The 21426-nt window shown below is 48.8% G+C and overlaps 1 protein-coding gene across 11 annotated transcripts in view; it reads right to left on the reverse strand.

The window, feature by feature from the left end:
• The window catches only part of AP2A1 (adaptor related protein complex 2 subunit alpha 1), a 46086-nt gene that overhangs the window by 13918 nt on the left and 10742 nt on the right, over positions 1-21426 (reverse strand). For 2 of the 11 annotated variants that reach the window (XM_061588541.1, XM_061588539.1), the window contains exons 3-17: positions 20716-20858; positions 17703-17896; positions 16838-16967; positions 15383-15484; positions 14243-14351; positions 12331-12478; positions 11629-11797; positions 8886-9023; positions 8192-8374; positions 6943-7040; positions 6090-6321; positions 3850-4014; positions 3080-3145; positions 2830-2990; positions 286-357 (exon numbers count right to left, since the gene is read on the reverse strand). In XM_061588541.1, coding sequence (XP_061444525.1) covers positions 286-357; positions 2830-2990; positions 3080-3145; positions 3850-4014; positions 6090-6321; positions 6943-7040; positions 8192-8374; positions 8886-9023; positions 11629-11797; positions 12331-12478; positions 14243-14351; positions 15383-15484; positions 16838-16967; positions 17703-17896; positions 20716-20858 — 2110 coding nt within the window. Of the gene's footprint in view, positions 1-285; positions 358-2829; positions 2991-3079; positions 3146-3849; positions 4015-6089; positions 6322-6942; positions 7041-8191; positions 8375-8885; positions 9024-11628; positions 11798-12330; positions 12482-14242; positions 14352-15382; positions 15485-16837; positions 16968-17702; positions 17897-20715; positions 20859-21426 lie in introns of all 11 variants that reach the window. The other 9 variants (XM_061588540.1, XM_061588538.1, XM_061588544.1 and 6 more) reach the window with 6 other exon arrangements.

The raw sequence follows: 21426 nt of genomic DNA on the forward strand, positions 1-21426 counted from the left end.
GGTGTACGTAGAAACCTCTACTGTACAGAGGCACACCTGTTGCTCCATCCACTTTTGCCATTGGCATGCAGTCCCTGAAAAGTTGCCCAAGAGGGAAGGGGGCCCCCAGGCTGAAAAAGGTTCCTCATCCCTGAGCTAATAGCACAGGTGGGATCAGGCTGATGGACCAGAGGAAGCCTCTCTTCGCTCTTGCTTCAGGGGGGAGCTCCTTTCGGTCCATTACCACCTCCGCCACCGCCCATAGCCCCGACACCTGGGAGCCACAGCCCCACTCCAGGATCTTACTTGTGAAGCAGTTCATCGGCCTCAGCAATAGGCAAAGCGGGGTCCTCAGAGACAGAAGCGGCAGCCCCTGAGCTGCAGGTGGTGGCCAAGGCCATAGCAAAGGGGCCAGCAGTTGGCAGGGGCAGGGAAGAGAGAGCAGAAAAGATGAGTCACCAGGGCGCAGCACCAGGTTAGTACCAGAAGGAGGCAGTGAACACACAAATACACACAGGTACGCACATATATACCAAGCCAGCATGCAACATAGCAGGTGAGGCGGCAGAGGAAGGACCAGGCACTGCTCTTAAGGAGTCTCTAAAGCAGGGGCGGGGAATCAGCAACCCTCCAGATGTCATTGGACTGCAACTCCCATCAGCCCCAGCCTGTACAGCCCAACGGTCGGGAACGATAGGGGTTGTGGTCCAGCATCAACTGGAGGAGTACAGGTTCCCCACTCCTGGACAAAAGCAAAACCAGGTTTACATTATCATCCTCACTGAAGTATACATGCACATACACCTCCAGAAATCCTATCGGTGAGCAGTTTGGATATTCTGGCCTGCTAAAGAGCTCACTTTCCCCTCGAACCCCAAGAAACCTAAAGCTACAATCCTTGACTCACAGGCCCCTCCCAGAAAACCTGAGACTCATTTGAGGCAGGGCCCACATTTGCTCCAACATCCCACACTGCTGCCACCGATAGTCCAAGAGGCCACCAACGGCTCTAACTCACCTGCTTTCTCAAAGACGTGTGCAATCCTAGCCATGGGACTCCATGAAGGACAGGAGGGGCTTGAGACAGTTAAGGGCCTCCCAACCCCTCAAGCTGCAATGACCCCAAAAGCTGCAATGACCTCTGGGGTTTGCAGGCTAGAGGGAAAAAGACAACGCTCATTCCGGGAAAGAGAATTGCCTTTGGGGCGTTTCCTTCTGCTCTGCAGTAATCTCTGCGTATTTGTTCATTTGGCACCAATAGCGTGCATGGCGCTTGACAGGGGGCCCTGCCCCAGCAGCTTCCAATTTGAAATTCAGCACACGGGGGGGGGGAACAGAGGAAGAGGAGGCAGTAGGTGGTTGTTTCAGTTGCACATGCTTAGGCTTAGTTGCTGCAGGATGTGGGAATGAGGGGGCTGTGCAGTGTTGAGGAGGGATTTGAAGCAGGCAAGGTGTTCTGGGAGGCCGGTCCACGCACATGACAGAAAGGAGGGAGTCGGCAACCTTTGGACAATGGAGGGTGGCAGTGCTGCAGGAGTGCAGGTTGCGGGCAGAGATGTGTCATGATGTAAAGGGGGTGAGGAGAGAGACTGGGGAGGGAGGACAAGGCCATGGGGGGCTTTGAAGGCAAGGACAAGGGGCTTGCGCTGGACTCTTAACTGACTATCCACACAAGCAGTATCCTTGCCTCTTCCTTTCCCTGTCCGCAGACTGCATAGGATAGGCATGGAGAACTTGCAGTCCAGCGACTTCTGGAGGGCCGCAACTCCCATCAGCCCTGAACATTGGCCACGATGGCTAGGGCTGACAGAAGCTGGAGTCCTGCAACACCTGAAGGGCCACAGGTTCGCCACCTATCAGAGAATGTTACTTTAGCGTCCACAGTCATCTTCCTTTCCCAGAGCACTACTGTCTCGTCAAGCACACAGTACAGTATTTTTTTTTGTTAATGGCTGGATGCCCTCTCCTTCCTGCTGACAAGATTCCTAATGGAAAAGCAGGACCACTGTGGAGGCAGGAAGGAGGGTAAGCAGAGGGTGGGTGGTAGTGGCAGGCGGAGAGTGTGTGAGTTTCAGCCCCTTACTCTGCAGGCAGGCCAGCTTCCACCAATAGGGGTGCAGGACTCTCGGGAGGAGCCTCCAAGTCACTGCTTCGTCCAAGGCAAACCAAGAGAGAGAGAGAGAGAGAAAGAAAACCATTCCCAAGAAGCAGCAGATAGAAAAAGAGGGAGAGAGACAGACAGATATGTACACATACACACACACACACACACACACACACACAGAGGCCAAATAAACAGACAGCAAGACAAGGCTGTGAGGACTGACACATGCCCCTCTCCCAAAGGACAGAAAAAGCCCAAGAGGTCCCCAACATCTTGGAAACAAGCACCCCTGAAATCCACCTAGCCTGCCCAATGCCAAAATGAACAGGGAGAAAATCCCCATAATCCTGTTCGGGACCCAGACCCAGATCAGTTCATCGGTTCGTCTAGCCTGGTATCATCTACTCTCTGGCAGTGGCTCTCCAAGGTCTCAGGCAGGAAGAGTTTCCCAGCACTTGCTGCTGGCTATCCTTTTAAGGGGAGATGGCGGGGATTGAACCAGGGATCTTCTGCATACAAAATGTGTGTTCTGCTGCTCAGGACCAGCCGGAAGGTCTTTTTCTCCAGAAAAACAGCACTCCCACCCACCCCCCAACTTGATGGATGAAGCGTTCAGTGGGCCTTGTGAGTATAGCAGCCTTCCATTACTTGCCAGTGCAAAATTGCAGCTGCAGAGTTATTCTGTCCCCCTGAGAAAGCAGAGGGAGAGAAAAGTCTGTTCCCAAGTCCCACCGTTGCCACCTCACCTCAAGAAGTTCTCTTCGGCACCCGACACGAGGCCAGTTGCAGCTGAGGGGCTGTCAGAGAACACGTCCACCAGAAGGTTGCCGGCACTGGCCGGGACACCGGAAGCAGTTGCTGGGGTTGCCCGGAGGCCCAGGAGGTCGGCAGACGGGGATGGCGTCGACTGCAGGAAAGCGGGAGGATCAGAAACCAAGGGAAAGTGCCCTCCACATGCCTGCCTTGAGAACTGAACCCAAACACCCTGGTACCTACCTTGGGGGCAGAGGAAAAGGCACCGGGCCCTGCGCTGTGGGAGCATGCTTTTTCTCTACTCCTGCACTAAAATGTGTCCAGAAAAAAACAAATTCTGCAATTGGAATAATTGTGCAAATTGGACACATTTTTACATCAGATTCATTAACACCTCATTTTGGGGGGATGGACCAATCCTCTCATGTTGCCTTTTACTAATTCTATTTTCTATAGCTATATTCTTTATCTGAAATCTTGCTAAGAGCCCAAGGCCCAAAAAAGTGGTTGGCTTGAAATGTAAGAGAGGAAAAGACAAAAGGGCAACCTGGATTCTTAACATACACCGTCTTGAGGTCAAGCGGCATCCATCTCTGCTGTCTACCTCCTAGATTTGTATTTTATCTTTTGGCCAGGGGCAGGGAGGAGGAGTGCTACTGGGCTACAGGGGGCTTGTGTTACAGTGCTGGGGCACCTTCCAGCTTGTGGGGGTTTGATTGCATTTCTCCTGTCGCCAGATTCTGCAACAAGCTGACAGATTCTCAGGGATTTTGTCAGCCACCACAGAGTCCAGCCACCCCTCCCTTTCCCATCCTATCAAAGTGAACATACAGAGCCCAAGATCCAGTTTCACAACATAGTAGGCTTACTAGTAAATTGGGTCCTACAGTTCTCACCTCCCAAGCTCCTCCCTTCTCCAGAGTCCCAGTCTCCAACACACATGACACCATTTTCTTGCCAGGGGACCTGCCAAGTCAACTCCCAGCCTTCTCCCCCCTTTTTTTGGCACTCACGGCAGTGCTGGTTGAGGGCTCCATGCCCCCATTGATCTCCGAGTTCGGGTCCTTCTTGCCATCGTCCAGTTCGCTGCCAGCTCCAGGGCCCTTTTTTTTCTTGAGCTTAGCCAGGATGGAGGACTCACGTTCAGGGAATGGAGGCATCTCCTCCAGCACCGTCGCCTAAGGGGGGGAAAGGGGTTCATATTATTTATTGTTACTTATTGGTTTTTAAATTATGACACTTCTATTCTGCCCCACAGCCACAGTTTTCTTGCCAGCATACTTTGAAAAAAATATATGGCATCAATAATGAAATATAAATACAGTGTTAAAAAGCAAGCAAACAGCAGAGATAAAACAAGCAAAATCCCATATAATTCCTCACAGCAGAGGAGGCTCTTACAAATTCAAAGAGGCAAAATGTTGGAAATCTTTGAAGGCTCTGGAGTCGGGGTAAGGAGCCCTTTTCAGTCCAAAGGCCGCATTCCTTTGTGGACAACCTTACAAGGGCCATAAGCCAGGGGTGGGTGGAGCCAGAGGCAAAACTGGGTAAATCAATGGATGTGACTCTTACTCAGGGGGTGGGGAACCTTTGGCTCTCCAGTTGTTGCTGAGCTACAACTCCCATCAGCCCCAGCATGGCCGGTGGCCAAGGATGATGGGAGTTGTAGGTCAGCAACATCTGGAGGACAAAGGTTCTCCACAACTGCTTTTACTATTTGCTTAATCGGGTACATTCTAGCTATGCAAGAGTCAGAAATTTACACACACAAACACACAAAATCAAGGCAAGCAAGAGGAATTATCACAATTCAAGGACACATCCCAGCCAGCCAAAACCACTCAAGGGGGGCATGACCTAGGGAAAGTTGTGAGGGCTGGACAGTGAGGCCTGAAGGGCTGTATTCAACCCTTGGGCCTAAAGTTCTCCACCCCTGCTATAGAGCATATAAAAAGCCCCTTTAAAGCCTGGACAAATAAAAAAAGATCTTCACCTTTTTGGATTCTGAAAAGAAGATTTTGAAAATAATCCAAAAGGAAGTGCCAGGCGAGCTTCTCTAGGGACGGCATTCCACAACTGGGCTGTTACCCCAGAAAAGGCCTTCTCCCAAGTAGCTACCTGCCAGCTCTCCTCAGGCAGAGGCACACAGAGGACAGCCTCAGGCCAGGCAGATATACGCAGGAGATAGCAATGGTAACCTGGCTCCAAGCCGTTTAGGGTGTTACAAGGTTAAGACCAGCACTTTGAATTGGGCCCTGAAAGAGACTGGAAGCTGGTGCAGATGACAAAGCACTGGCACAATATGATTGAAATGTCAAGTCCCAGTCTTACAGCCCTAAGTTTGGACTGACTGAAGTCTCTGGACTGCTTTCAAAGGCAGTCCAACGTACAATGCATTGCAGTAATCTAAACTGGAGGTCACGTGAGCTTGGATAACTGTGGCAAAGCTATCCTCTTCATCCACGTTGATAAAACTTCCACGGCGCCTCACCAAGCCAGCCTCATAGCTCTGGCAGAGATAAAAGATCCTTATGACAGCGTGACCAACTGTCAGGTATGTGGGAGATTTGTTCATTATATTGAACCTATTACAAGGCCCTGCATGGCCAGCCACATTTGCTGTGATAGGTGCTAGGCAATGCCAAAGCCTCCTCTCTCATAACAAGCAAAGTAACTGAAATGTGAACCAGGGGACTTTCTACAGCTGGGGTGTGAACTCTGTGGCCCAGCAGATCTTGTCTGACTACAGCTCTCGTTATCCTTAACCATTGGTCATACTGGCTGGGACTGACGGGAGTTGGGGAAAGGCCATAGCTCAGCAACAGGGCATCTGCTTGGCATGCAGAAGGTCCCAGGTTCAGCCCCTGGCATCTCCAGGTGGAGTTGGGAGGGACTTTGCCTGAAACCCTGGAGAACCACTGCTAATACTGGCTAGATGGAGCAACAGTCTGACTCGGTAAAAGGCAGCTTTCTATCTAATATCTGGAAGGCCACAACTTCTCCACTCCAGGCCCAAGACAAAGAGGTAGAAACAGACTTCTGACCAAGTACAAGAATACCGAGGGCTGGTTCCAATTCAGCACACTGAGAGCAAAGCCTCCCGTCTGCCCTTGTTCGGTGCAGCTTCAACCAGATCAGGGCTGGCAGCTTTTTTCTGGGGAAAAGCCACTGATCTCTCTCCCCATCCCCAGACAGCCGGCTCACTTGGCTACTGGCCCAGCCCCTCGGTTGGCATTCCCGGTTCCTCCCTCACCAGGACATCAGTGCTGGCAATGGAGCTGAGCTTCAGGTACTCCACCGCGCGCTGCTGCAGCTCCACGTCGGCGTTGCGGATCTGGCTGTCCGAGCGCAGCACTTCCTGGATGGTGCCCTTGGTCTCAGGGAAGAGGTTAATGAACTTGATGTAGGTGGAGAGCAGCAGGGCCCGGGTGGAGACGCTGCAGAGGTGGAATTTGGAGTGCAGGAGGTTGAACTGCACCAGAGGGCTGGAGGAGGGGAAGGACAGAGGCGGAGGGAAGAAGGGCACCGTTAGCTGGGGCCTGGACTCAGCACACCAGGGGATCTCTCAATGAGGGAAGGGGCTCTGAAGCAGAGCATTCCAACGTGCCTTGCCAAGTCAAGAAGGGAAGGGGCTGAGCCTCCCCAAGGAGAACCAAGCCTTGGTTCTCAGTGATGTGGTATACCTAATGTCCGGGCTGGGCCACTTTAGACCGCAGGTGGTGGCTCATGTGATTGAATGATCACAACAAAAACAAACAAAGATAAATCCCACCTCCCAAAGAGATCTATGTCAGTATTCTAGCCTAGCCTTTTCTCCCTGACATGCTAGGTCTAGCTCTCACTGAGATGGTAAAACCGTCTGGACTGTCCCCTCCTCAGATTGCAGGTGAGGGCTTCTGGGATTGGATGCTCTTGTGTAGTCATCATAGGAATTGGGGAGAACCACCCCCCTGAATGGCCTTGAGCAGGCGCCTCACTTAAAGCTGTCTTGAGGACCAATAAAAGGAGACAGATTGATCAGAATCCATCCCTGATAGAATAGGCTGGTAGCTTGCTCTCAGAGACACTGCCCCCTTCATTTGCCACTTCTTCCCACAATTCCCCACCTAGAGCGAGGATCTCCGGCGATGAGGTTCCCAAACTCCCCCAAGATGTAGCCGCCGACTTTCACCATGTTCTCATGACAAGCTGGAGCCTGTAGGGCCTATGGAAAATAAGGAGATAGGCAATACAGTGTAAATAGGCAGGGAGAAAGTGGCACAATGAGAACCACCCCCCATTCAAGTTTATCATGCAATAATCAGGCCACAATGTCAAAGAGAGGTCTACTAGAGACCTGTTTAGCTCTTTGCTTGACACATCCTATAATGACCAACAGTGCAGTTGCCTCAGACCTTTTTAGATTCTTTCTGCGTCTCCAGCCCAGTAAACTATGGCTGTATCGAGATGTACATAAATTCAGTGGTGAGCCTGCTATAGAAGTGCTTTCATCACAGTTCTGATCCACGCACAGCCATTCCCAAGACTCGGCTCAGGGGAAACCGCCCTCACTCACCTACAATTTGCAAAGGAGCCAGATTTGCACAGAGCTGGCTGGCTGGCTCTTATGTTCATAAGGGGCAGCCAATCAACTCTGTGCAAACCAGGCTTCTTTCCCCTTCAGAGAGCCAATTCACTTGCTCTTTGGTCATTCATCAACCCACCTGTCTCTTTTTTTGAGCCAATTTCTGAGTGCAAAAAACAAACAATGTAAAGGGCCTTTAAAAAGTAATCAGGCAGAATAGCCTTTAACTGGGTAACCCATGTCAAGTGCTGATAGAGCTGCACACTGAAACAAACAAGCAGCCGCATGGGGGAAAGAGGCAACTCTTCACTTTTCCTCTGGAGCCAGGTATGTCTGTCAGCAGAGACTAAAAGGGTGGGAAAAGTAGATCTTGCACCACCCCAGCTGCTCCTGTTGGCAGGAACATCTACATGTAGCTTATATAACAGGCCTGGGGCCTAGTCTAGGATATCCAAACACTTGGGGTTAGTTCTCATGTTTGTTTATTAATACTATGACATGAATTCATCTACATTTTGCAGAGTCGCTTCTTCTCAAGCCTCTTCATATAAATTAGTAGCCCTTCTGCAAGGCAGACAGACACATGTCTCCTACACCCACTAAGTAAGCAGGGCTGGGGAACCTGTGGCCCTCTGGATGCTGCAGGTCTCCAAAACTCCCATCATGCCCAACCACTGGCCACGCTGACTGGGGCTGATGGGAACTGGAGTCCAACAACATAGAGGGACTTCCTCCAGAGTGCAAGGGTCGGCAAAGAAAATGTACTAATGTCCTTGATCGATCCCACCCACCTCAAAGACAGTCTTGGCAGCATAGCCTTGCACATCATCTCGGTTAATGACGATCTGGATGACGCGGTACCAGACCTCCTCGCTCACGTAGTCCCCGGCGATACGGATCAAGTTGAGGATAGTGTCCACATACCAGCTGTAGTCCACTGCATATTTTTCTGCCAGGATAGCCACCTTCAGTACCTGGAGATATGAAAAGTGAAATGTTTCTCTGCCATCTGGCTTTAAGCCATTGGGAGCCACTATCCCCCTCAAGACGTTTTGATGCCTGAGGCACAGAACCGGATGGCACTGTACTCCCTTCTCCCTACCCTAACTCCACATACAAAAGCCAGCCAGACTGGCAGATGGCTCTTACTTCAAATGGGAGAAGATCCTCCACTGCACTTGAGGGCAGCAGGCTAGCTTGGGGCACAAACATCACTGTTCTCCATCTGAGAGGTTGGGGGCCGGGGGGCTGCCACTGTTGCCTCCCCTCCAAGTTTCCAGCATATGCCATCTAAAGCAGCTGCTCCACTCTGCCCAATACTAGAGCCACCCTGCATGCCAGATCCTTCTTAGAGGATTTGGAAACTCCAGGCTGCCATCAGCGCTTACTCTGTTTCACAGAAATCTACCAAGGTGAAATCATCAGCCTCAGCCTCCACAACCACTTCCCCACTCCTGCCCTCCTACGTTGGGTAATCCCACTCACAATTTCCTCCCGGATGGAGTAATCAGCTGTTTCCAGGTAGCTAAGCATCTCCGAGACTATCTGCTTGGCATTGGTGCGGTCACACATGGCATAGAGGAGATCAGCAGCCCGCTGGCGTACACTCACATCCCGCTCCGTCTGGGAAAAGAAGGCAAGCTCTTGTGTGAGCCAAGCTCTTGTCTGCAGCATATCTCCAGCCTCCACTCCAGCCACGATTTGGCCTGTGCTCATACAAAGGGGGCATCTCCTGCAGACCCACTACAATTCTCACCACTGTGGCCAGCAGTAGAATGGGATTATTATTGTTATATTCATTTGATTTCTTGCCTGCCCTTCACCATAAAGTCCCAGAGTGGGCTTCAACAACTTAAAAATGCAATATTAAAATCAGCTTAAAACAAATTACAGTCAAGAGAATAAGGTGGACCCTAAAATATATGTCAGGTGTCAAAGGCCATGGTAAAGAGGTGTGTCTTCGGCATACAACATAAACTATATAATGAAGGTGCCAGACACAACTCTGGAAATTCCACAGCTCAGGGGCTGCCACAGAGAATGCCCTCTCCCAGGTCACAAAGCCCCTGAACTTCTGACGGTGGTGGAACCACCAAGAGGAGCCCCTCTGCCAATCTCAATGCCTAAGAGGTCTGTGTGGAAGGAGGTGGTCTTTCAGATATTTGAGGCCTAAGTCATTTAGGGCTGCAAACTCTAATGTGAACAAGGAGGACATCCAGATGGTACCAGATTAAAGAGATGCTCCAGTCCTTTTCTGTAGTTATTTCTTTGCTCCTTCCTCTACCCCTTACCCCAGGAATGGGGAGGATGTGGCCCTCCGGATGTTGTTCAACTCCAACTCGCATCAGCCCCAAACTAGTGTGATCAATGGACAGGGATGGTTGGAGTTGAAGTCCAACAGCTTCTTGAAGGCCACAGCTTGCCCATTCCTGCCTTAGCCCTATGTTGCAATCTATCGCTCCCCAGTCAGTAAACTCAAGTCAGAACTCCCAACCACCCCACAATGAAGCCAGAGGAAGGGCAGGCCCTACTCAACAGTTATGACTATGCAATCAGGTGCTAAATTTGGCTCCTAACAGCATCTAGCTGCTGCAACACATGTACCCGTAAGTTGTAAACAAAGCAAGTCTGAAGTCGTGTTTCATTGATGTGACTAATGCTATTCACTGTAACGCTGCTGGTTTTGCTAGTTTCTTTTTATCCTTTGTGCAAATTTACTTTAATAGTAATTGTGCAGGTTTTTAATTGATTGCTTTTGTCTGTTTCTTGCTGAGTACTGCTACTTGTGTTGAAGATTCCACACCAAGGACATCAGAAACATAGTACCAAAAATATAATGAAAAGCTGTTCTACAAAACCATGCACATTTTGCAAATTGGGCCTATTAGCCAATGCTTGTAATTTCTTCTTGACCAGCTACAGCAAGGGTGGCGAACCTGTGGCAACCCAGATGCTGATAGACTCCAACTCCCATCTTCCCAAGCCAGCATGACCAGTGGTCAGGGGTGATGAGAAGTGGAATCCAACAACATCTGGATATGAGTCAGCTACCCCTGTGCTAGAAAGACTAAGGCCACATTCACACCATCCATTTATTCCACTTTAAAGAATCATGGCTTCTCCCAAAGAATCCTGGACAGTATAGTTTGTGAAGGGTGCTGAGAGTTGCTAGGAGACCCCTATTCCCCTCACAGAGCTACAATTCTCAGGGTTCTTTGGGAAGAGGGCCTGACTGTTAAACCACTCTGAAAACTGTGGCTCTGTGAGGAGAATGCAAGACTCCTAACAACTCTCAGCACCCTCCACAAACTACACTTCCCAGGATTCTTTGGAGGAAGCCATGACTGTTTAAAGTGGAGTAATAGTGGAATAAATGGATGGTGTGAATGTGGCCTAAGAGCTGAAGAGGGTACTGAAGCATCTTCTAAGCATTGGAAATTCTGTCCAGCCCCTGCTCTGGCTTTTTGTCTTTTCATCAACACACATTCAAGCTTACAGCAATCACAGTCATAAGGGTCAGAAACTTGTTTTCAAAAAAAATAAATTCTGAGGATGCTAGATTCTGGGTTTTGAAAACCACACTTGCATGGCACATTCCACATTTACATGGTGTGACTGCGAAAACCATTCAGCTCCAACCACATCCTTCTTCATTCAGCCCATCTCTTCAACATCCCATCCATAATCCTTTGAGAACATTCCTTCAGAGTCTTCCCCCACCCATAAAATGACAGAAAATTCAGATCCCCTTGAAGAATATTGGGTAAAGTAGTCCTCCAACATCTCCACTCCCAAAGCAGAGTGGAGAATGTTGGGTGCTAGAGGATCCAGCTTTAATATTAATGATTTTTAATGCTGTTGCAGGAAGAGGCTATTCCTTCCAGTCCTCTCTCAGCCGATTGTTTCCTTTCATTTCCTGTACAAACTAACAATATAGTTAAATGCAGCATTATTTATTTACTGCATTTATATACCACCTTTCTGCCAAGTCATGTTTAAATGAAGACAATGTTTCATTGAAGAGAATTTTCTGAAAATTCTTCTTTCAAACTGCTGGAGAATTCTGCCACGCCCCCACATCCCTCCAATGGGGAGCATCCGGTGAAATGCTCCCCTCCTCCCCATTTTGTCACCTGCAAAGACGCCATGTTCGCCCAACCCTTCAAACCCACTACCCCCATAAGTGGCCTTTCCCACTTGCTCTGCCCGTACCCTTACTGATTCTGACCTTGAGGGCATTGATGACAGTCTCAATGTGGGTCTTGACGGCTTCATGGGAGAATTCGGAGCTGGCCAGGGTGCACATGCTCTCCAGGGCCAGGTATCGTAGGTTGGTCTCCCGATGCTGTAGGAACTGGCCTAGCTGATTACATGCCCGCACCAACAGATTGGGTTCACTGTGGGTCAAGAGGATACAGTTACCTCCTGGCTAGGCATGGCAGGAGGGGCATGCCAGTGTAGTTCAGGGGTGACTGCACACTTCTCAAGGTCACCCAATTGTTAGCAACATCTCAGACTTGGGGAAGGGTCGTAGGTCAGAAGTGGAGCATCTACTCTGAAAGCAGAAGGTCCCAGGTTCAGTTCCCAGCCTGAAACCCTGGAGAGCCACTGCCAGTCAGTGTTGACAATATTAAGCTGGGTGGACCAATGGTCTGACCTGATGCAAGGCAGCTTGCTAGGTTCCTGTTCTAACCAAATTCTTTGAAATTGCTCCTTGTTCCACTTTTGATTTCCCCCTTTTGCCCAGCTCATCTCCTCTCCCCTTCTAGCTTTGCCCTGCTGCTCTAATATAAGGGTCAACAGGACCACTGAGACACTTGCATGGTGAGATACCATTAAAACAACACCTTCCAGCCACCTTTTCATTGTGTTTTGTCTCATTTAAAATGGCCTACGTGCTAAGGAGGAACAAATGGGGCCAAGCGCTCACCTGTCGTAGTGGATGATGAGGCTGATGGCTTCAAACAGGATAGCGTTCTTGGCATTGGAGTGCTGAACCTTCTTGGACTTGGGTGGCTCCTGGGCCTTGTTGAGGATAGTCTCCAAGCACTCGACCAGACGACCTTTCACTGCTGCATCTTCTGCGGGGAAAGTAGAGGGTGTGGGGGCCAAAGAGTGGCATATTAAAGAGGGTCCTGGCAGGGACAGAACCCAGGACTCATGGCTCCCAACATCCATCCACACCTCCCCACCCCCAGGCAGTCCCTTGTACTAACTATGCAGATCAGTCTAATTGCAGCCCATGCCAATTTCAGACATGTTGATTTCATAAATCTTTTCTGTCCGGTTTCTGCATTAATCTTTTTTTTTTTAAAGTCTGTACAGTACAAAAAATTGTACTTGAATACACATCACAAATTAAATGCAGTGTGCTGTACCATGGATTCGGATAGACCGTGGGTATGATGATGTCTCCTGAGTGAAATACTGTGTACAGTAAAGGGCTTTCATTAGAACATGGAACCCAAACAACACAGGTGCATTCTTCATCCCCCCGACCCTGCATTATAACTAGATTTCACTGAACATATGTTTTATCTCAATGTACACACATTTCTAAATGCACCATCCTAAAATACGTGTTTTGGTAGCTTTTTTTGAGCAGAGAAACATATCACAACATCTGGAGCAGTGTGAAATCCGGAAGTGCAAACTACGTTGGTTCTTGGCTCCCGGTCCCCCAAAACTCTAAGCCCCAACCATTCTCCAAATGCATCGAAGGCCTCCAATAAGGATGCAGTAACCAAAGCTACGCTAGTCTGTGATGCTACATAAATACTAGGATTGATGAGAGTGAGGATTTTCCAGTCCCCTCCTCTGACATGCAGAAGCAGGTGGGGAGGGAAAGCGGGAGCTCATGAGTCCAAAGCATGTAGAGGTCGATTCACACAGCAGGTAAACATGGAGCTCATTTCCTGTTACATCTGAATCAGGCCTTTGAGAAGGAAGAGATGCACAGTAGATAAAATGACTTCCTTACTGGGCCAACGTAAGGTCAGCATTTGACCAGCTGAAGTCAAGCTTTTACTGGACCAACTAAGGTCAAGCTTTCAAGTCCCTACCCAATGAGAAGTTCTATAAAAGAAAAGTTCACAAAATCCTACATCAACCTTGACTTGGTCAAGTGAAAGAGTTTTGCATACTTGCTTATTTCTATCCCCATAGAGGATTAAGGCTATAACTCCAGTACTGGACACAATATGCCTGCAAATACCAGTAGCTGGGACTCACAAGTGGGAAGAGTGTTCTTACATAGGAATAAAGGAAGCTGTTTTATACAGAGTCAGACAGTGCTCTCTTTAGCTCAGTACTGTTGACAATGGCTGGCAGTGGCTCTCCAGGATGCCGGACAGGAGGACAGGGCTCCTCTCACGTTCTTAGGAACAACATGGCAACCACTGAATTGATTTCTGGGATTAAAATGAGTTGGAAGGAGTGGGGGCTGCTTTGCACTGGTGGGAAGTACTTGTAACATGCAGCAGTCCTAAAACTGTGACAACATTGGAAAACTTCACCAGTCAACTCCATTCCATTCTCAGAGAGATCTCAAGATACCTAGCTGCCAGCTCCCCTTGATCTGCTAGACTCTGCCTTCCACAGAAGCCAGGAGTCCTGGCTTTCAGTTACCTAATCTCAATCTGCAAGAGTCTGGAACAATTGCCCAAAGACAGAATTACTGGATCCAGTTTCATGCATGATCTATCTCACGTAGAAGACTATTGTGTTGGGAGGGCTGCCCCAAGTTCCACAGAGGTGCCACCTAAGCATTCATCCAGTGCTGGTTGTACTCTTCCCTGAATTTCCCAGACACCCTCTTCCTCCAATTCCAGGCCACCCCTTACCTGGGGGAGGATAACATTGCAGCAGCCGCAGGAGCTTGACCGAGAGCCAGGGAGCTGGCACAAAGTAATAGGTGTAGTCCTGGAGGTCTGTGGAGGCCGAGGACACAATCTGCAGGGGAGAGGGGAGAATGCAAACACAGTTTCACAGATCAGAGGCTAGTCGGCTGTATTAGAACATGCCTATTACTCATTAGTCCACAGTCGGGAAAACACTTTCAGCCCAAGGGCCACATTCCCTTCTGGGCAACCTCCTGAGGGCCACATGTCAGTGGCTGGTCGGGCCAGGGGCAAAAGCGGATGGAACAATGAATGTAAATTTTACCTTTGTACAGCAGGCTAGGTTCTACACACACTCTCTGTCCTCCATCCAGACAAGCAAGAGGCAAAATCAGAGTTCAAGGACACATTCCAGTCTGGCAAAAACATTGGGGGTACAAAGCAGGGCCCGTGAGGGGTGTGGCCTGGGTAGAGTTTCAAGGACCAGACAGAGAGGCCTGGAGGGCTGCCTTTGGTCACCCAGGCCTGAGCTTTCCCATCCTTGCATAAGATCTTTTCCACAAAAGCTCCCGGGGCAAAACTAAATGGGTTTAAAAGCAGTTACATGGAGGAGGGGTAATTGGATTAGAGCCACTTTGCTGGGGGAGGGGGTAATTCTCTCCAACTATTTCCCCTATTTAAGTCTCCCGTCCCCCAAAGCTGTAGGGGGGGGAAGTGCAAAACAACAACAAAGATAAGGCTTGTGGCAGATCTATTATCTCAGGTAGAGGAGTAGCCTTTGTAGACCAAAGTTTTGTTCTAAGGGTCAAACTAAATGTCATGTGCTATATGTGTCACTTCCTGCTCCGTATTTGTTTTCTTAAACAATTAGTAGCAGGCAGAAGGAGGGCCTTATTTTCATTGGGACTGCAGTGAACAGAGCATGTGTGTGTTGGGGGGGGAAGGTTAATCCTTCCCCCCCACCCCCACTGTGATTCTAATGAAAATCACTCCTCTACTCCTGCTATGAGCCCTGGGAGAGAAGCCCCCACCTGGCTCAGGACTCCTGGCTCCCATCGACAAGACTCACAGAAGCGCAGGAACTAAAAGGCAAAAGAATTGGCTTCCAGCTCTCCTCTAACCACCCCCAAACCCGGATCTCACCCTGCTGAGCCTGGATACAGCCAAGGAGACACATGTCTTGAAGTCATCAGGATTCTTCTTGCAGAGGCAAGCAATGAGACTGACAGCAGCTGTGACCACACCCTATTTGATGGGGGAAAGAGATGGGAGTGCCAAGTGAGACCACTTCTGCAGAGGCTAAAGGAAGTAAAAGATGCAATGCTCTGTGGCCCTCACTGGATACATAACAGAAGCCATCTTGATGGTGAGAGCATCAGAGTGTCCAGGGTGCAACGCTACCACGGAGGAACATTTGGCAGCAAATGGCATACTTTAGTCGAACAGGGAGTTATTGGTTGATAAAGCCTTGTAAATTGCATCTCCTATCAGTCTACAGGTTGGTGCGAGAGGAGCAGCTTTAAGCATGTGCAAAATGCATCCTGAGTCACTATAAACAGACCAACAGAGCCTATTGTTTTGAGAACTCTTTCCTCCTGTCAATGTAAAGTTCTGGCTACTGTTATTTTGAATAAGTTGTGCACAGGGTACAAAGGGAATAAAAGGTTCTCAGCATTCCCAGAGGGATGGGCCATGTAATGGTGACTAGGTGGGTGGGGAATGTGATGTTCCTCTATTAGTGTATATATGGTAAGTGCTGTTTGTATAGGAGATACCTGGTAAGTGGAATGAAAGAGGAGGGGGGAGAGAATGGGCAGTAGAATGCTAGATGATTGGCTGAATGTTTAAAATGGCTGACAGTATAAATGGAAGGATGACAGTTAAATCTGGGTGGACGTTAGTGAGTTGGGTGGACGGTGAGCGTGAAGTGGGTTGTTTTGGTGGGTTTTTGAGAGGAGATTGGGTGGAGAGTGTGGAGTTCGGATTAATACTAAGACCAGTACCTCAGGAATAGATGTAACCATATGCTTAAGTGCCTTTATGAAGAAATCTTGTTATCTTTGTTATTTAATAAATATATTTGGTTTACCAAAGGCCTGATCCTTGGCTGGGGTTTCACAGACCAGAAGGGAGGGTAAGGTAATGACCAAGGCTGAAGGGAAACTGTAACAAATGGTGGCAGCGGTGAAGGGGAGAATATAACACCACAAGTATTCAGAGCAAACCAGAATTATCTGCATTGATACAAAGGGAGTGGGACAGCTTGAGCACTCAGTCACAGAGGTAACCTGATAGAGAGTCTCAGGCAGAGTCTCTGGAAATACTGGTTATAGGATGTGACTGGTGGTGCTGCCTAGCAGGGGGATCTGTTGAGATCTGTGCTAGAGCGGGGAGAGAAACCATAAAAAAGGACAGTCCGGACTGGTGGAGTCCCTGGTGGTGCCTAGTGACAGGCAGTAACCACGAGCAGGTAGGAACCTGACAGGGAGAGCCAGGGAAGGGCGTCACAACATACCACATGCGTTTATCATGGGGGTGACCAAAGATTCCATGGGCTGGCAACTTGAAAGCAAAAGGCTAGGTGTGGGGAGAGCGTACCATGTGCTGATCATTCAGAAGGTGCACCACGCGCGATGTCCACTCTCCCATGGGCACCAGGTCAGGTGAGGTCTTGTAGAGGCGCAGGAGGCAGAGGGCAGCACTCTGCTTCACGCTATCCATGGTGTCACTGAGGTGCAGTTATAGACAAACAGGTGGGTCAGATAGCTAGAGAAGGGACCAGAGGTCAGTGACAGAGCGACTGCTTTGCATGCAGAAGGTCCTGGGTTAATCCCTTGCATTGCCAGGTAAAAGGATCTCAGGTAACAGAAAAGATGCCTGCTTGAGACCCTGCGGAGCTACTGTCAGTCGGTGTAAGCAATACTGATGGACAAAGGCATCCTCCAGACCGGTGCTTTTTTGCAGGTGTATTCTGCAACATGTCATTGACACAACAACAGTACATTAGTGGTGGACTTATCCTGGACCATCCAAACATCATTCTGGCTTATTAGTTGTTCTGCGATGCTTCCCACACGTTACTGCATTAGTGCTGTGTGGAGGGCACTCTTGCACTACAGAGCAACAAAAGCAGGACCAAAAAAACCCAGAACATTTGTGGTATAAAAAGTTACAGGGTTTTTGCAAGAAGTTACAGGATATGCGCTGACTGAAAACAAAGCAGTTATGTCTGCCCCAAAGCTTTTGCAGGCACAAACAGTAGTGAATGCAGGATCAGGTATAACTGCCCTGATTACCATCATGAGCAGAAATCATAATGATTCCACAATAAAAAGGATGTCTGGTGGGGCAAGCAGAGTCTGATATAGTGGCATAAATCACCTCCCTGTGTTCCTAGACTCTCTTGCAGAAACACCCCTTCGCCCCATGCATCAAACCTTTTTCTCCAACAGAACTGACTTACCCGGCCACCAGGATGCGGGGGATCTCAGAGGCAAAGGCCTCAGCCATCTCACGGCTGCCCACATTGGCGATGCAGTGCAGGGCTAGGCACATGAAGGTGGGGTTGCGGCTTGCCAAGTCATTCTTGATGGCATTGTTGATGAGGCGGATCAGCTCACTGTTGGAGTTCACCAGCACTGAAATGAACAGGTAACCCTAGGATAGCGAGCAGGGAAAGAAACACACACATACATGCACAGAGAGAGAGGGGGGGAGGAGAACATGGGAATTAAGAGAGAAGCGTGAGTACACAACACACTAAGGCTTTTCCACCCCATCGCAAACCAGAAAACAGCCATAATAAAGCTGGCTGGAGCCCCAGGGGAGACAAAGATTGCCAGGGGCGTCACCAGCCGGGTGTGGCAGGTGTGGGCCGCACCTGGGTGACACCATGGAGGGGGTGACAACAGAGCCACCCGGCCCCGCCCCTAGGCTGCGGACGGCACCAGGTCCAGGAAGAAGCGGGACAGGCAGACGCCACTGAGGGCCAGCGGAGAGCTGAGCTGCCTGCCTGGCCTGTGCGGCACGGCACGTGCGCTTAGACGTCATCGGAGGCCCCGCGTGAGGGAAGGGTGCCAGCAGCCTGGATGATCTCCCGCAGGGCGGGGCCTCAGGGTCCAGACTCCAGGATATAATCACTGGGAGAGATCGTCAGCTTGGAGCATGCAAGACACCAGCCACCCATCCATGCCCCTGGGAGGGCACGTGCCAGAGGTCCGCAACCCCCCCGCACTCCCGCTAGTGATGCCGCTGAAGATTGCAGTGCTCAGTTCATCGAAAAGGGCCTCCATTTTGCCTTCCCTTCTGCACTACAACCCCTGCAGCAGAAGTCACACATTCCCAGGCAGCCAAACAGTTTCCATCCAAAGCACGAGAACAAATTGTTAAGTGCACTGGGTCACTTTTTCTTCAACCACCGGCAGAGATTGGGTGGTGGGGATTTGATTCAGTTCACCTTTAAGTGAATCTACCTAATTTGCACTTCGCGAAACAATATGAGAACCAGCCATCTTTCAAAATTCACACTTCTCCAAATTTTGCAGTGCAGCTCTGCAGCCAAGTAATGTGTCCAAAAATGCACGTACTGAGAGAAAGGTTGCATAAAAAGGCACATATTAGTGAAAATAACGTGCAAAATGGATTATACTGGGGAAAAATGCTTTGCAAAAATGTGTATATTAGGCAAAATTGCATACAAAGATGTATATAGTAGGAGAAGTACACAATAAAATGCTGATAAAGTTTCACGAGGACTTAAAAAAATCACAAGCTGATGTGGAAATGTGGGGAACCGAACTTCAAAGTGGAAAAATGAGAAACTGAGAAGAACTGAAACGGACGTAGTCTCCCATCCCTGATGATCAGCAAATGGAGCTACTGTTTTATTCCACAGGGATACTTCCTGTATCCTCCTCATTTATGCAAATGGCTCAAAGAAAAGAGAAGAAAACCATGTGAGGTAACTGGAAAAAGGGGGAGAATCGGAATAAAGAGACCTGGATTCAAATCTTACCCAAGTCTAGTTCACACAAAACACCAGAAGAGGTGTTCTCAGATGAAACCCAACACAGGTATATGTGTGTGTGTTGCACAAATGAATGCCTGTTGCCTGTATATATATATATTTTTAATCCCTGCGTAGAGAAAATTAGATATCGGAGGAAAAGTGACAGCTCAGCCTTCTCCCCAATGTGCTAGCTTTGTGTGTGCATGAATTCCACACACACCCCAACAAGAAACCATCTAAACATGCATTATCCCACCCACAGCCTAGAGTGGTACAGTCCAGGAACAGTTTTCCCACTTCACCTGCTGTGTATGTGAATGTGATTTTGGTCATGTGAAGCTCATTGGGTGGCCTTGGGTAAATCCCTCTCAGGCAGCTTAGGCTGAGGAAGAGAGAGTGAACATGGGATGATGTAATGTGTACCTCCTTGAGCTCCCTAAACAAAGATTCTGCCATATATGGTCTATAGAAGACATGGAAAGCCTGTGGTCCTCCTGTAGAATAGAACCATTGACCATACTAGCTTGGGGAGCTGGAGTCTAACAACATCTGCAGGGCCAGTTTCCCCAACCCTGTCTATAGCCATATCATTCTCCAGAGCAACTGCTTTTTAGGCTTTATAGTTTATCTTATTTTGTTGAAAAGCATGTCAAAAATATTAAGTGATTTTATAGTTCTTATCAAACTCACTTAACAGCCACTGCGATCAGAGTCTTGGATCAGGACCAGGGAGACTGGATGACCTGGCACTAGTCAATCTCTCTTTCTCTCTCAGTCTAACCTACCTTACATGGTTATTGTGAGGATAAATGGGCACAGGTAGGAGTGAAATAGTGTGGCCTTCCCAAGTAAATTACTTCCAGACTTGGGGTTACAATCACCCTGGGAGGCAGGCAGCTGTTGCTCCTTTTACACTAAAATCGGACCATTCAGTCCATGGTACTGCCAATCTCTATGTATGGATGTGAAAGTTGGACAGTGAAAAAAGTGGATAAGGGAAAAATCAACTCATTTGAAATGTGGTGTTGAAGGAGAGCTTTGTGCATACCATGGAATGTGAAAAAGGCAAATAATTGGGTGTTTGAACAAATTAAACCAGAACTATCACTTGAAGCTAAAATGATGAAACTGAGGTTATCATACTTTGGACACATCATGAGAAGACATGATTCACTAGAAAAGACAATAATGCTGGGAAAAACAGAAGGGAGTAGAAAGAGGAAGACCAAACAAGAGATGGATAGATTCCATAAAGGAAGCCACAGACCTCACCTTACAAGATCTGAACAGGGTGGTTTATAACAGATGCTATTGGAGGTCGCTGATTCACAGAGTCGCCATAAGCCGAAATCGACTTGAAGGCACATAACAAAATGCAAATGGGGAACTGAGGCCAAGGGAGAACTGGAGCCAGCTGTTTTTTAAAAAAAGAAAAAGGACCCATCCCAGGACCCTCACGCCTACTCACAATTTGCTTCTCTGTGTACTTGTTGGAGCTAAGCAGGTTCACAGCTTCCATGTGCCCAAAATCGATGTCGTGGCCCAGTAGGAAGATAAAAAGCAGTTTGCAGACATATTTCTTTTTGCTGTAACCATCTAAGGCTTTATCTCCTGAGAGGGGAGAGAGTGACAGAGGGTGGGAAAGAGGTTACTGGCACTGCTGGAAGGAGAGAGGCAGCTCGTGAAACAGCTTGGGGGGGGGGGAGGTAGCAGTAAAAGCTTCCTGGCCTTGTACTACCAGCCCTCCAGAATGCCTTCATATTTGATACCACCCAGGCGGGGGGGGGGGGAGGAGAGGTGTCCTCAGACAATTTCTGCATCAGAGATGAGGAGCCCATGCACCTCCAGATGTTGTTGGATTCTAACTCCCATCATCCCCAGTCGGTATGGCCAATGGATCAGGAATGATGGGGGTGGTAGTCCAGCAACATTTGGAGCGCCACATCAACCCTGCCCCCCTATCCGTTTTATGTGGTCCCTGCAATTTCCGTCTGGGCCAAGAGAGGCCCAAAACCTTTTGCTGTTTGAGGTAGAGCAACAAATGTCAAGCTCTCCAACTCTCTCCCCCAGAACAAAGTATGTATTATATATTTGCAAATTTCATGTATTTATATACTGCTTAATACTAAGACAGTCTCTGTGCGGTTTACAAAATAACCAATACAAATAACAAATATAT

The sequence above is a fragment of the Rhineura floridana genome, chromosome 11 (genome assembly GCF_030035675.1).
Source record: "Rhineura floridana isolate rRhiFlo1 chromosome 11, rRhiFlo1.hap2, whole genome shotgun sequence".
NCBI lineage: Eukaryota > Metazoa > Chordata > Lepidosauria > Squamata > Rhineuridae > Rhineura > Rhineura floridana.